Source organism: Chrysochloris asiatica, unplaced genomic scaffold (genome assembly GCF_000296735.1).
Source record: "Chrysochloris asiatica unplaced genomic scaffold, ChrAsi1.0 scaffold00025, whole genome shotgun sequence".
Taxonomy (NCBI): Eukaryota; Metazoa; Chordata; class Mammalia; order Afrosoricida; family Chrysochloridae; genus Chrysochloris; species Chrysochloris asiatica.
This window is the reverse complement of record NW_006408543.1, coordinates 18,244,861-18,260,846: the sequence shown is the minus strand read 5'-3', so window position 1 is coordinate 18,260,846 and position 15,986 is coordinate 18,244,861. Positions and strand designations below refer to the sequence as shown.

The 15,986-nt window shown below is 37.5% G+C and overlaps 1 protein-coding gene and 1 pseudogene across 1 annotated transcript in view; both read right to left on the bottom strand.

The window, feature by feature from the left end:
- Nucleotides 1-15,986, bottom strand: part of RPS6KA5 (ribosomal protein S6 kinase, 90kDa, polypeptide 5) — a 265,048-nt gene that overhangs the window by 58,557 nt on the left and 190,505 nt on the right. Inside the window, exon 6 of the mRNA XM_006839575.1 lies at nt 4,326-4,409. Within this exon, the coding sequence (XP_006839638.1) occupies nt 4,326-4,409 (84 nt within the window). The remainder of the gene's footprint in view (nt 1-4,325; nt 4,410-15,986) is intronic.
- LOC102841672 lies at nt 13,212-13,961 on the bottom strand (annotated as a pseudogene).

The following is a 15,986-nucleotide window of genomic DNA, read 5'->3' as shown; positions in this document are numbered from 1 at the left end:
CCTGGCAATGTGCATCCATAATTGATCTCAGGTAGGAAATCCTCTGGGGAAGTTTTACTCCAGCCGGAGAGGTGTGGTGCTGTGGGATAAGCACTGAACTGCAAGGTCAGCAGTTCAAACTTAACAGCTGCTCCTCGGAAACCCTATACACAGGGTCGCTATGAGTCAGAACCGACTCCATGGCACTTAACAATGAGGTCAGAATCAACTCGAAGGCATGCACACAACAAAAATCTCAAACAGACCAAAAAATCAAAGGATAGGAAAATTTATCACGCTAACAGCAATTTAAAAAAAAGGAGTGGCAATATTAATTTCTGATACAATTGACTTTAAGGCGAAATCCAGCACAAGAGACAAAGAAGGACATTAAACAATGATTAAAGGGCCAATTGAATAAGAGGATATAACCATAATAAATATCTATGCTCCCAATGAAAGAGCCTCCAAATACACAAATCAAACTCTAACAGAATTAAGGGAGAAACAAACAATTCTACATTAACAGTAGGTTTTAATATACTACGTTTGAGGAAGGATAGAACATCTATAAGGAAACTAAACAAAGACACAGAAGAACTGAAGAACACAATCAAGCAGCTTGACTGTATTTAATCAGAACACTCAACCCAACAGTAGCACAATACACATTCTTCTTCAGCGCACATGGAACAGTCTTCAGAACAGATCGGATGCTACGCTGCAAGGCAAGTTTCCATACTAAGCATCTTCTCAGATCACAATGCTAAAAAATTAGTTAGAAACAACAATAGGAAGATCAAGGGATAAAAGTCAAATATGTTGGAAATTAATTAACACCCTGCTTACAAAACTATTGGGTAACAGGAGAAATAAAACAATTCCTTGAATCAAATGAGAATGAAAACAAAAACAACATCAGTGAAAACTTGAACACTATTCCTTGCATAAAGGGAAATACAAAACACAGAAAGACCAGTCCCAACACTTGGGGTCTTCACAATGAAACAGAAAAGACAGTAAACACATACTCAAGACATTTCTTTTTTTAATAGAAAAATTTCACGGTAACGACACTTGTGTTGAGCTATAACAACTAATACTGAGAGATGCTGAAGAGAATTGTGGGACAAGGTCGTTTAATCACGTAAGGGCTGGGGAGTAAGGATTTTGAATGAAGAAAAAAGGTTTTGTCTTGGTAGGAAGAGGGACTGGCAAACTGTTTATGTCAAGGGATCCACAGTGAGTATTTTGAGTTTTGCAGACTATGAGATTCTGTCCCAGCTATCCCACTTTGCCATTATGGCACAAAAGCAGCTCTACAAATGAATGGCTATTTATGGTTGTATTCCCATAAAACTTTATAGACACTGAAAAAACAACCACCTTATTTAATTAATTCAAAGTTGTTAAGGTCATTCATGTACAGGAAAGAATATTTATGGACTCATTCTGGACCTCAGGCATGCAGAAATTCTAGGAGTATATACAAGTTTTTCTAATCTAAAAATTGGTTCCATTAGGTTTTATAAGGTAATCTTCAAATTTCAAGTTATAAATTCCTACCAAATTCCTCCATAGAGTCAAACAATACCGTAAGGCAGATTAATACAGCAATTCACCCTTCTGTTTATATAAGGAGCTCTGGTAAACGTAGTGTGTTAAGCATTGCACTGCTAACTGCAAGGTCAACAGTTTACACCCACCACCTATTTCGTAAGTGAAAGATGAGGCTCTTTGCTCCCGTAAAGATTTACAATCTTGGAAACCGTAAGGAACAGTTCTATTCTGTCCTATAGAGTCACTAAGAATCAGAATCAACTTGTTGGCAGTAGGTTTGGTTTTTGTTTTTTATTTATACAAGGAGTCCTAGTGGCACAATGGCTAAAGCAACTGGCTGTTAATTGAAATAGGTCAGTGGTTCAAACTTGGAACCCACCAGCTGTTCAGTGGGAGAAAGGTGGCAGTTTGCTTCTATAAAGATTTACAGCCTTCAAACATCTATGAGACAGGTCCACTCTGTCCTATGAGTTGTTATGAGTCAGAATCTAGTCAATAGGAGAGTGTGTGTGTGTGTGTGTGTGTGTGTGTGTCGAGAGGGGGAGTTATACAGGCATTTGTTATCTGGCCAGAACCCTCAGCATGTTTTGTGGTTAGATTTGAAATAATGCTCTACAATACAGGCCAGTAATAAGACTTTTAACTTTTAGCCTTGGGTTTGAAACCCACACTATGCAAATTGAAGAAAGGGGCTTTGGAATACATGATTAGTTACTAGGAAGGGCCCTAGAGCCAGATATTTGGACTGAGTGTATAGGATTTTGAAAAGGGGTGAGGAGAGGGGAAGAAGAACAAAGAATAGCCAGAATTCCTTATTTGGAGAAAGTTATTAATAAAGCCAAAGTGTTAAGAAAAAATGGAGCAAATCTGTGCCCTTTTATAAGGGGAGGGAAAAAAGCATGACCTAGATTTTCTAACATACTCACTTTGCAAGTCTCTTCAACAATCTTCATTTTGTACATACAAGGGGAAGTTGAGATGGAAAATGTTAAGAATTTTACAGGGCTTAGGAAAACAAATGTAGATGATTTTGAACTGTTGTTGTCGCTGAGTGCCATCAAGTCAGTTCTGACTCATACAGACACTGTACAGGGTTTCCAAGGAGCAGCTGGTGGGTCTGAACCGCCCACTTTGTGGTTAGCAGTGCAGTGCTTATCCTACAGAGCCACACCAGGACTCCATTTTTGAGTATGTTGTTGTTTAAGTGCCACTGAGTCGGTTCCAAATCACAGCAATCTTTTATAGGATTTCTAAGGAGCAACTGGTGGATTTGAACTGCCAACCTTGTGGTTCATAGTCCAGTGCTGATCCTAAAATACCACACCAGCATTGTTACAAGGATTGTTACAGTGGTTATTTTTACTAAAGAACTATTTAAGAAAGTTCTGCACTATTTCTTAGATAATTTAAGGCAGAAATTGGGAATAAGAAAATTTGAGTGAAGCAACCCCTTTCACATGCTTTCTCAAGTGATCTCCTAGAAAGCAAATATCAACTAAAGGGACACATAGCATGTTTCTGTTTGCTTTTCTGTTGTGAGCTGTCAGTAAGTTGATGCCTACTTGCAGCACATGTGCAGAGTAGAACTGCTTCACAGTGGTGCCAAGGCTGTATGATCTTTTGGAAACAGATTGTCAATCCTGTCTTCGGAGGAGCCTGTGGGTGAGTTCAAGCAGCCAAAGTTTTAGCTAGCAATTAGGCACTTAATCTTCTGTATCAACCAGGGGCTCCTATGTTTACCTAACAGAAATCAGTAACGCCAATAAGCACTGTCCAAAACCATTCATGTTGATGCACACAGGGACCATGCACACAGCTGGTATCTTCAGTGATCTTTCTGTGTGAGAAGTGGCACAGCTGTGTCCCTAAAAGACTAAGGGATCCGGGCAATACAAAAAGAATGAGTTTTTAAAATGGCGTTACAGTTGGTGCTTGGCTCAAGATGCGTTGTTGTGAAGTGCTGTTGAATTGGTTCTGACTCACAGAGACCCTGTACTGGGTTTCCGAGGAGCAGGCAGTAGGCCTGAACCACTGATCTTGTGGTTAGCAGTTCTGTGCTTATCATGTAATGCCATATCAGGATATAGGCTCTTTTAATGAAAGTAAAATAAAAATTATTTGAAGAATGAGTCAAATTTAATGCCTCACTTTAACTTGAGTGTTGTTATTAAGTGCCGTCAAGTCAGTACCGACTCATAGCGAATCTGTATAGGGTTTCCAAGGAGCGGCTGGTGGGTTTGAACCACCAACCTTGTGGTGAGCAGTTCAGTGTTTATCCTACAGAGCCACACAAGGACACTACTACTTATTCTATAAACCAAGCAAAAAATCCTCACTAATAAAACCTTATTAGTGAGGATTTTTGAGCGCTCTGGTAACGTAGTGGTTACGAATCGGGCTGCGAACTGCAAGGTCAGCCGTTCAAAACTACCAGCTGCTTCATGGGAGAAAGATGAGGCTTTCTGCTCCCGTAAAGATTTACAGCCTTGGAAACCCTGTACAGGGTCGCTATGGGTCGGAACCAACTCGATGGCATTTAACAACAACAATAAAACCTTAAGAAATAAAACCTAGAATTTGCTAATCTTTGTATTATCTTTTTCCTCCAAACTGCTATATATTCTAACATGTTCAGGTATACAAAGCCAAGAACAGAGAAAATGAAAATGACAGTCAACATCAGAAAGAGAACTCTATTGAAGAGCCACTGGACCAAAGTCATTAACCAGGATTCTGATCATACATCTTGTAGAGAAATGCATAAAGAAGCCTCAAAAACAACATACCTTGTCATGTCCTGAATCTCCCCCTCTGACAATATCTGGTGCCATGTACTCAATAGTTCCACAAAAGGAATATGCTCTTTCAGCCTTAAACAAACAAAAGACGTGATTCAATTTCAAGCTAATACAACAAGTAACAAAAGAAAGTGAGTCGTACAGCTCACTGGTAGGCATCCACAGTGCTGGTAGTCAGTCTACCGACGGGCCTGTCCTCACCAGGACAGACCTCACCGTGCAAGTATGATCCTGGCTAAATGGTCGGTCAGAATCACTTCTCCTCTGAGGCTGGAATCCTTACATCCATCCCTCCTCCTTCTTCCTTCTCTCCTTATTTTTTAGTTTGTGCCTATTAGTTAATGGTTTAACCATTCTTGTTTTTTAAACAATACAAACAGTCCTGGTAGCGTACCGTGGCCTCTGTAGCATTTGAGTGTCAATCATATAGGCAAGATTGGACAGCATTGGAAAACTGTCCAAATGGTCAATTAAATGACCAAATGTATCATGTCCCTCAACTCAACATAAATACTTAAGAATAAATATTGAAGCTGTTATATGATGTTGTTCAGAGCTGTTAAGTTGGTTCTGAGACTCATAGCGACCCTGAATAGGATTTCTGAGGAGCAGCTGGTGGGTTTGAACCACCAGCCTTGTGGTTGGCAGTCCAGTGCGTGTCCTACATTCCCACACCAGGAAAAATCTAGATATATTAAGTACAGAAGAAAAATATACATTCAGTGGCTTTATCTAAGGCTTTAAAAAGAACTTTTGTACTATTACAATATTCCATAAAACTATTTTAGAGGAAACTTTCCAATGTACACTTTAGTCTTCTTCCACTGGCAAGTTTCAACAAAAATCAGCAGTCCTTTCATTTCCAGATTTTAACTATAAAGAACACTGCCCTAAGCAATGTTCTAGAAATGGCAGAGTCCCCTGCTTCATTGACTCAAAGTTAAACAAGCCCACAGAGGCAATGAATGCAATGAGTGTATTTTAACATGCTACATTATTTGAACTGGTGTGACGCTGTAGGATCAGCACTGGACTATGAACCACAAGGTCGGCAGTTAAACCCACCAGCTGCTCTGTGGAAATTCTATACACGGTTGTTATGAGTTGGAACTGATTTGACAGCACTTAGCAATAATAACATGTCCCCGAAACTAAAGGAAAGAATCCAGTTATGCCAAAATCTACTTCTTTGTATGTGGTCAGAGTAATGTTAATAAATATCTAATATAAATCACAGAGCAAATGTCATTAACCTTTTGTGTCATCATTTCAGACACCAGATCCTAGTACTGTAGCAAACTGCTGGAAAGGTTAATACTCAATAAAAAATAGATTTAACATAAATTTATGTACAAAAGGCAATGAATAATTTTTAACATTTTATTGAACATGTTTAGGCAAAACAACAACAAAAGAACCCAGGGGAAAAACAAAAATCAACAACTATCAGGATGCATTCACCTGTTTATTGAATTACTAAAAAAGAAATTCTTCAACAATTAATTAAAATATAAAACCAACTTCCTTAGTTACTATACTATTTTATTATTTCATAACTTTTGGGGGGACATTAGGTAAAAATCATTGTTGAGCAGAAATATATAAAAATTACTAACTCTTATTATTTATCATTTGAGCTCATCTTAAAACATTTTGAAACAGTACACTCTTCCTCACTTATCAACTATATAGTTATCTGACATCTCGCATTTATGGCAAAAGTAAAATGTCTACTAGTGGACTATTTTGTGCATTAACAATGTGCATCTGGCAGTAATGAATGCCGAAACAGAAGGTAAGAGTAAATAACATGCTTGTAATGGTTAATGGTCATGTGTCAACAATGGCTGGGCCATGATTCCCAGCGATCTGGTATCTTCCATGGTATCTGACATGGCTACCCTCCATTTCAGCATATTTCATGCTGACTACTTTAGTATAACAACCTGAACCTAACTATGCCAGTGTATAGCCTAAATCAAGCTTTGACATACTGAAACCGCATAAACAGTATTCTCCAAATACCTGATGAGTAAAGAACTGATCAATTTTTGAGTTATTCCATCTCTCGATTTTTGTTCTTTAGAAAACAAATATCAATGTTCACTTTCATTCACAGGTAGTGGCTCTGTGCCACAGACCATTCTGAAACAACTCAGATTTTCTTCCCCATATGGGACAACAATTACATTTCATAAATTGAAAGTCATACAATCGTGGAATTTCTTCTCCCAAACAGTGGCCATTTGTAGGGTTAGTATAAATACCTTAGTGACCAGTGCCAGTAAAGCTTGTCAGTCATCACCACTTACCAGGTTTTACTTGATCTGACGATGAGAATAATGTAGCGTGTTTCTTCATTGTCTTGACTTAGAACAAGCTCAAATCAAATGAAATGTTCAAAGATCTCTCCTCTACCTTCTCCATGTGATTTTTGCACATGATTTTTTATTTTCTGTATGTGACTTTTTAAAAATGCAGAACATAGTCTCCCTTTTCTAGGGAAAGAAGGTAGTACTTGTTGTTATTAAGTGTCATCGAGTCGGTTTTGACTCATAGTCACCCAGTATAGGGTTTCCAAATAGTGGCGAGTGAATTTGAACCACCAACTTTATGGTTCAAACCAGTATTATGGTCCTGCACTTCTCTTACATGTAGTGTTTACTAAATCAATTAATAATGATTTATCAAATATCTATTACTAAATAATTACTAATAATAACCAAGTAATAGAATAATTATTACTGAGTATAAAAATTATTTGATACTCTTGGAGATTAAAAAGCTGAAAACTTAAGTGCTGGCAAGTTACAGACACTGAGGAAGGGCAGTCAATGAATACAAAGCATTACCTAAGCTTGCTTCTCTGCTACCTTAGTCCTCTTAGTTCTTCTGCTCCAGTGGGTTTTCCATCTGGGTTCTATGTTTTAGTGAGTATCTCAGACATGCTGTCCTAAGAGTTTATCTTTTGTTTTTAAAAATATCCCCAGATTTAAAAATTTTGAATCTGTGTTTGCCTAGCAGAATGCAAGAAGACAAACTGATAAGGTATAAAAGAGAAAATTTAAGAACAAAAAGTTATTCTTCACTATAAAAACAGATTCCAAGGTATTTCTGGTAGGCGTGGAGAATTTGAAAGTAATATTTTGTTCACATGATGTTAAAAGGCTAAGTTGGTGGTGGTGGTTATGTGCTGTGGAGTTGGTTCCGACTCATAGTGACCCTGCATAGGGTTTCTGATGCTGCAAATCTTTACAGGAGCAGAGAGCCTCATCTTTCTCCTGCTGAACCACTGGTGGTTTCAAACTGATGACCTTGATATTAGCAGCCCGATTCATAACCACTATGCTATCAGAGCTCCTCAAAAGGCTAAGTTAAATGCAGCTAAAATCGATTAAAATTATGGGATGCTATTTGCTCAAAACACCTGCAAAGTAATACCTGTCTCAAGGAGATAGACACTAAACCTATTTAACACTTAAGTTCATACTATTTCATAAGCAATGGTATTTATGATTCAGGAGACCACAGACTTAAAAGCTAATGAAGGAGAATTTACTTGAATATAAAAATAGCAAAAGCAGCGTATGTGTATCATCCTAGCAGGTGATATGCAGTATTCACATGCATAAGTGATCAGCTCTTTAAGATTTCACTGTTCCTTAGAAAGAAGGAGCAGATAACATTTGAAAAAACTGGTTTCCTTGTAAGTATGAATTCCAAATAGGAAATCAACTGTAAACTTTTGTTTTTTCCCTCAGTAAATCCTTACTTGATTAAATCAATTCTATCCTTTATTTTCCAATGTTTTGTTATGATCTTACTTGCTTATGAATGATAAAATTGCTGAGATAAATATAAAAGTACACATAAAAAGTGGGGCTTTTTTCCATCCTGAAGTTGGAAAGACTCCAAGTTATGGAAAATATATTCACAGCAAATATTTAGAAATGTGTGATTTTAAAAAGAAGAAAATGCTGTATTATTAACCAACCAAAATGAAGCTCTCAAGAAAGAAGGGGTATCTCCAAGTGTTGGCACTGAGGAGAGGGAGCTGAGAAGCAGACATGCAAGCAGGCAACTACCTTAAGCTGTGGCTGTATAGAGAAAAAGTGTCAGTTTTAACACCCACATGTGGACAGAAGATAAGGCCCTCAGCTCAAAGGAAGTGGCACTGACAAGATCACTCCAGTATAAACCTTGGAACCTAAGAAAGCCGAATTCTCAGTGAAAATGAACTTTAGAAACAGAAATCAACACTTGGGAAATCAAGTCTCCAGGCTTGTGCCTCCTGTAGCCGTGGGGACTAAAGTGACCTCTCCCAGGGAACAGAGTCCTGGTGTGGTGCTGCAGGACAATGTGTTAGATTAAAAACTCAGTTTGAGCCACAATGTGGGTGGTTCAAACTCACCGGCCACTCCCTGGAAATTCTATACAGGGTCATTATGAGTCAGAACCGATGACTGGCACTCAACAACACCAACAACAAATGGTATTGGGAAAGTGGGACATTTTGATCTAACAATGTGATATCTTGAGGTACATGACAGAATCAGATCTACTGCTACCACTTAGCTTCCTAGGCCTTTCATTGACAAAGTCATGAATCCTCAATATTACTGAATAAACGAACTTACGAAACCAATAAACTGGACCCAGTAGACAAAACAAAGAGAATAAAAGAATTACCTGTAATATTAGAACAACAATTTGTAAACGACTAGAAACTCCACTGCTGTTCAATAGATTTCAACTCTACAGAGGCCCCTGAAAGTATGCAGTAAAAGACAAAAGGCTTAAAAGAGGAAAAATAACCATAAAAACATGGCAATGCAGAAAAGATTTTTAAAGTGTGACAAAGAACGAAACAGAATTTTGAAAATGGAGAAAAAAACAACAACACGAAATTTTAAAAAACCAGACAGAGTAAGTAGTGTATTGATATAGCAAAAGGAAAAATTGATAAACCAGAAGATACATTTGAGAAAAGTATCCAGAATGTTGCCTAGAGTCCCAAGCAGAAGAAACAATGTATCTGTGGGTGACACAGTTCTATTTGCTGGAACTGAATGGTGGTGACAAGGGTGCTTAGTTAGTAACAATCAAGTTATATCTTTGTTTTATATGCTTTTTATAGTTGTGATTTCATTTATAATAAGAAGATATATCAAGGGAAAGAACAACCCAGATAAAGTAAGGCTAAACAGGCAGGGCAAAATACAGGCATTTTAATACAAAGCATATTTTACTACTCATTGATCCTTGCTAAAAATAAATGTAACAGATGTTTCTGAGAAATAAAGAAGCTCAACTCAGGAGACAAAGCAAGATTGGGGAAAAAAAAACAAAAAAAAAAAACCCAGTAAGCAGAGAAACAGAAAAACATGTCAGTGAATCTAAACACATGCAGAATTTATAAAACAAAAGTAAAAATTACAAAAAAGGGTAATTTTTGGGAAAAAGGCATGGTGGAACCAAAATACTAAATAACACTAATATTCTATGAGACAGATACTTGAAGTTAAAACCCTCTAATGTTTTCATGCAGTCCAGACAATCAGAGAAAATGTTCGGTTTAGATGGTTAAGTGAGCACACAGGTTAAAAATTATAAGGCAATAACCACAAAAAAAGAGAACATATTCAGCTTCAAAACATTAGGAGAAAATGAAATATAGAAATCTTAAACAACATGGGAAAGGAGGAAAAAAAAGAAGCAAAGAGAAAGTATAGATAAAAACGCAAAGCAAGATAGGAAAATACACCTATCATTAGTCATAATATGCAGACTTAACTCACCAGTTAAAAAACAGAACTTCTATGTATCAAAACCAAAATCCAGCTATATGTTATTTACAAAAGGCCCACCTAAAACATAATGACAAAGAAATATTGAAAGTAAAGGGATGGAAAAAGTATATCACAATATTTTGAAGAGTTTTAGAATGTATAAAGTAAAAAGAAGAGCTACTCATGAACATAGATAGAATCTTGTTTCCAACAATTATAGAATGCAGTCTTTCACACACACAGAGAACATTTACATAAGCTAACCACAGACTAGTTACAAAACAAATCTCAAACAACAAAGCATGGAAATTAGACATACTGTTTTTTTCTAATCACAAAGCAATAAAACTAGAACTCATTTACTAAAGAGTATGCCAAAAATCTTATACATTTGAAAATTCAAAACCTATTTCTAAATAATTAATGGCCCAAAGAATCTATCACAATGAGAAACAGGATACGAAAACAGCAATAAAAATAAGATGTATCAGAACTTGTGGGATGAAGTTAAAGCTTTTCTTACAGAACAAGATCCACAGTCTTCACCGCTTTTATGTGAAAAGACTTATTAAATATTAATGAGTTAGATGTTCAATTCAAGAACTTAGAAAAAGACTGTCGGGAAGTAAATGGAAGGAAAGACACCAAAGAAACAGAAAAAGAAACTGAGAGGCTTGACAAAAGGTGTCTCTTAGCTTGGACTAATAAAAAAGGCAAGCTTATGGCAAGATTGGCAGCGCAGTGGCTCTTTAGGATACGCACAGGACTGCCAACTACAAAGTCAGCGATCTGAGTCCAGATGAGGTTTTCTGCTCCTGCTAAGATTTAAGCCTTGGAAACCCTCTTCAGGGTGGCTATTATTCAGAACCGACTTGACTGCACTTAACAACAAAAGCACTCATACCAACCCTATGCGCCACAGAAGGAAATACTGCCTGGTACTGCACTATCTTCACAACTGTTGCTAAGCTTGAGCCCACTGCTGATGCCACTGTGTCAGTTCATCTAGTTGGGAGCCTTTCTCTTTTTCTCCAAACCTCAACTATACCAAACAGTATATACTTCTCCAAGGATTGGTCCCACTTGACAACATGTCTGAGGTATGAGAAACGTAGTTTTGCCACCCTGGCTCCTAAGGAGCACTCTGGCTGTACTTCTTCCAACACAGATTTGTTTGTTCTTCTGGCAGTCAGTGGTATTTTTCATATTCTCCTCCAACACCAAAATTCAAATGCATCAATTAGCCTATGGTCTTCATTTATTGTCCAACTTTCGCATGCATAAGAGGTTACTGAAAATATCACGATTAGGAAAAAAAAAAAATATATATATATATATATATATATATTATGATTAGGGTCAGGAACACCTTAATCCTCAAACTGGTATCTTTGCTCTTTAATAGTTTAAAGAGGTCTTGTGCAGCAGATTTGCCTAATGCAATATGTCATTTGATTTCCTGACTGCTGCTTCCATGAGTATTGATAGTGGGCTTTTAAGCAAAATGGTCTTTTGACAACTTCAATCATTTTTCCGTTTATTATGACATTATTTATTGGTTGTTGTTGTGTACCATGCAGCTGTTTCCAACCCATAGCGACCCTGTATATGGTTTCTGAGGAGCGACTGGTGAGCTTGAAACACTATCTTGCAGTTCAAACCGACTTTGCAGTCCAGCACATTAACTCACAGTGCCACACCGGGATTCATTTACTGGTTAGGTGTTGAGAATTTTTGTTTTCTTTACATTAAAATGAAACCCATACTGAAGGCTATGGTCTTCGACTTTCATCAGTAAGTATTTTAAGTCTTCTTCGCTTTCAGCAAAGGTTTTCATCTGCATATCACAGGTTGTTAAAGAGTCTTCCTCCAATCTTGATGTCACATTCTTCTTCATATAATCCACCTTCTCAGATAATTTGCTCAATATACAAATTGAATAAGTATGGTCAAAGAATACAAGGCTGACACACATCTTTCCTAATTTTAAACCCTTCAGTGTTCCCTTGTTCTGTTTGGATGACTGCCTCTTGGTCTATGTACTGGTTCCTTGTGAGCACAATTAAGATTTATGGAATACTCTTGTCCTATATGTCCTTAGTTTATCATGATCCACACAGAAGGCCTTTTCATAGTCAATAAAGCACAGGTGAGCATCTTTTTAATATCCTCTGCTGTCAGCCAAGATCCATCTGACGTCAGCAATGATATCCCTCGTTCCACGTCCTCTTCTGAATCTGGCTTAAACTTCTGGCAGGTCCCTGTCAGTATACTGTTGCAGCCATTTTAAAATTATCTTTAGCAAAAATTTACTTGCATGTGATAGTAATGCTATTGTCTGATAATTTCCACATTCCACTGGATCACCTCTCTTTGGAATGGGCACACATATAGGTCTCTTCCAATCAGTTGGCCAGATAGCCGTGCTCGAGATTTCTTGGCATAAATGAGTGAGTGCCTCCAGTGCTGCCTCTGTTTGTTGAAAGATTTCAATTGGTAGTCCATCAATTCCTGGAGCCTTGATCTTTGCCAGTGGCTTCAGTGCACCATGGACTTCTTCCTTCAGTACCACTGGCTCTTGATCATTTGCTCTCTTGAAATGATTGGACATGGTTCATTTCTTTTTGGTACTGTGACTCTGTGTATCTCTTAATTTTTATTGTGAATTGAGTGATAGTTTACAGGGCAGATCATCACTTTTATACTCAACCAACCATATTTTGTTTCACTGCAAAGATTACAATCCTCTCCATGCACCATCGGTTAACAGTATTTATCTCTATTCCCTCTTTCTGTTTTGTTTTGTTTTTAATGTATACAGAACACATAGAAAATATATGTTCATTTAAACGACCAAAGGGCACATTTTACAAGCCAGCCTCCTGCCCACAGGAATCTTTCTCATTCTATGAGTCTAGAGTCCTCAGCTGCTCTATCTCTCTATATCATTGCCTCTGTTTTCTGCCTCTGCTGTTGCAGCTTTTCTGGTTAGGATCCCATGCTCTGTTCATGCTCTTCCATTTTTATTTTATATAAATTTTTAGATTTAACATGAGCGTATTTATTTGTCACACATAGAATTTTCTTATTTTTGACTGGATTTCGACTTGGAGGTAAAAGCTCTCAGTGAGGACAGCCTCCGTCTCTTGGCAATCTGTTCCTGACGTTTTTCTTTGGCCTCCTTCATCCTCTTGGCCAAAAGTTTGGCATATTCTATAGCCTCCTCCTTATTTTTCTTAGTGTGTTGTTTCTTCAGAGCAATATGCCGACACTTGAGTTGCAGGACACGTGGAGTAACAAGACGCTGAATCTTGGGCGCTTTGGTTCTGGCTTACTTGCCTTCTTTGTTCAGTGGCTTTCTCACAACATACTGGCGGACATCATCTTCTTTAGACAGATTGAAAAGTTTGTGGATTCTGCGAGCTCTCTTGGGCCCCAGGCGACGAGGCACAGTGGTATCTGTCAGTCCTGGGATAGCTTTCTCTCCTTTTTTTTACAATGACCAAGTTGAGAACACTCAAGTTGGCATTCGCAATGCAACCCCAGACAGATTTGTGCTTTCTTTCTCCAGTTCTCCTTGGTCTATAACAGGGATGCCCCTTACTCAGAAGCAGGCGGACAGGCCATGGGTCAAGACGCCCTGCTTCATGGGAAAACCCTGCTTGTTGTTCCCACCACTGATGCGGACAACATAACCCTTCCACTCGTCACCCAGCGAGTCAGCAGCAACTTCTGTGGCCATCTGTTTCTCATAAAAGGTATGAAGCTTGCGTTCATAGTCCAATTCAATGAGTTTTTGTCAGTCAGTGGCTGGGAAGGAGATGTTCAGCTTCATGGTGAAGCAGCCAATGGCCTCCTCGGCATCACGAAAAAGAGTTCCATCTTCTTTTGACGCTTTCTGTATCATGCAATATTTTGCCCATAGACTCCTTCAATATCACAAATCGGAGCTTGAAAAATGTTGCGGTTGCTCTTCCCTTTTGGTTCTCTAGCTAGATCTTTTCACATTTTATTATAATACTTCACTTTGTCTCCTTGAGCTGCCCTTTGAAATTTGCTGTTCAGCTCTTTTACCTCCTCATTTCTTCCATTTTCTTTAACATCTCTATGCTGGCGAGTATGTTTCAGATTCTCTTCTGACATCCATTTTGGTCTTTTTCTTCTTTCTTGTCTTCTTAATGACCTTCTGCCTCCTTCCTATACGATGTTTTTGATGCCATCCTACAACACTTCCAGTCTTTGATCAATATTGTCTAATGCATCAAATCTCGTGATTCTTGAGATGTTTTCAAAATTCTAGTGGGGTATGTTCAATGTCAAATTTTGGCTCTTGTGGTCTTGTTTTCTTCCGCTTCAAGTCTGAACTTGCATATGAGCAACTAATGGTCTGTTGCACAGTCTGCCCCTGGACTTGTTTTGGCTGATGATACAAAGTTTTTCCACCACTTCTTACCACATATGTAGTCAATTTGATTTTTGTGCATGCCATCTAGTGAGGCCCATGTGTATAGTTGTTTTTTATGTTGCTTAAAAAAGGTATTTGCAATGAAGATGTCATTAGTCTTGCAAAATTCTATCATGCAATTTCCAACATAGTTTTTATCACCAAGGTTATATTTTCCAACTACTGATACTTCCTCTTTTGTTTACCATGTTTGCACTGCAATCACTAGTATTTATCAATACATCTTGATTGTATGTTTGATCAATTTCATACTGAAGAATTTAGTAGACATCTTCAATTTCATCATTGGCTTTACAGGTTGATGAGTAAAGTTGATTAATAGTGGTATCAGTTAGTCTTTCTTGTAAGCATGTGGATATTATCCTATCACAGACAGCAATATAGTTCAAGATAGATCTTGAAATTTTCTTTTCGATGATGAATGTGACACCATTCCTCTTAAATTTGTCATTTCTGGCATAGTAAACCATATGATTATCAGATTTTAAATGGCCAACACCAGTTCATTTCATTACCATTCTATGAATTAGTGGAACTCATAAGAATTCAGCAAGGTCTCTATGTACAAGGTAAGTGCCAGTCCTATAATTCAGTAACAACAACAAACTAAAAATACAAGAAAAAATTACATGCAAAGAAAAGATCACATCTTTTTAAAGACTTACTATAAAGCCATAAGCTTGAAGACATTGTGACACTGATACAAGAAGAGGTAAACAGACAAATGTAACTGAATAAAAGGCCCTGTAAACAGGCTCATAACTACGTATAAGAAGCTGGGATATGAAGGAAGTTGCACTTAAATCAAAATGGAAAGGACCGATTATTCAGTGAGTAATAGCTCACCAACGTTTGAAAAAAAAAGGATACAGAAAAAAAAGGATATTATAGATTCCCAGTTCACTTCATACATAAAAATGACTTTCTAGTAAATCAAAGATTGCAATATGAAAAGTCAAGCTTCTGATTTAAAGGAAAAATCAAAGAGACTATCTTTACTATTTTGAGGCAGGAAGAGAGTTGATGTCTTCATTTAAGGAATGAAAACCTTAAGATAAAAGATTAGTAAGTATAGCTATATTAAAATGTAAAATTTCTTAAAGGCAAAAACACCACTATGTAAAAGACTTCATGAAAGACTTGGGAAAGGTACTTCCAAAGCATATAGTCCAGGACTCTAACAACTCAGAAAAAAAAATGTAGCAGTGTAAGAAACAACCTAAATTTCTCTTAGTAGCAAAACATAGATAAGTATTAGTAGAGTATTACACAGGAGCATGGTGGCTTCATATAATAAACACTGTACTGTTAACCACAAAGTCCACGATTCAAGCCCACCAGCTGCTCCTCCAGAGAAAGATGAGGCTTTCTGCTCCCATGAAGATTTTTTTTTTT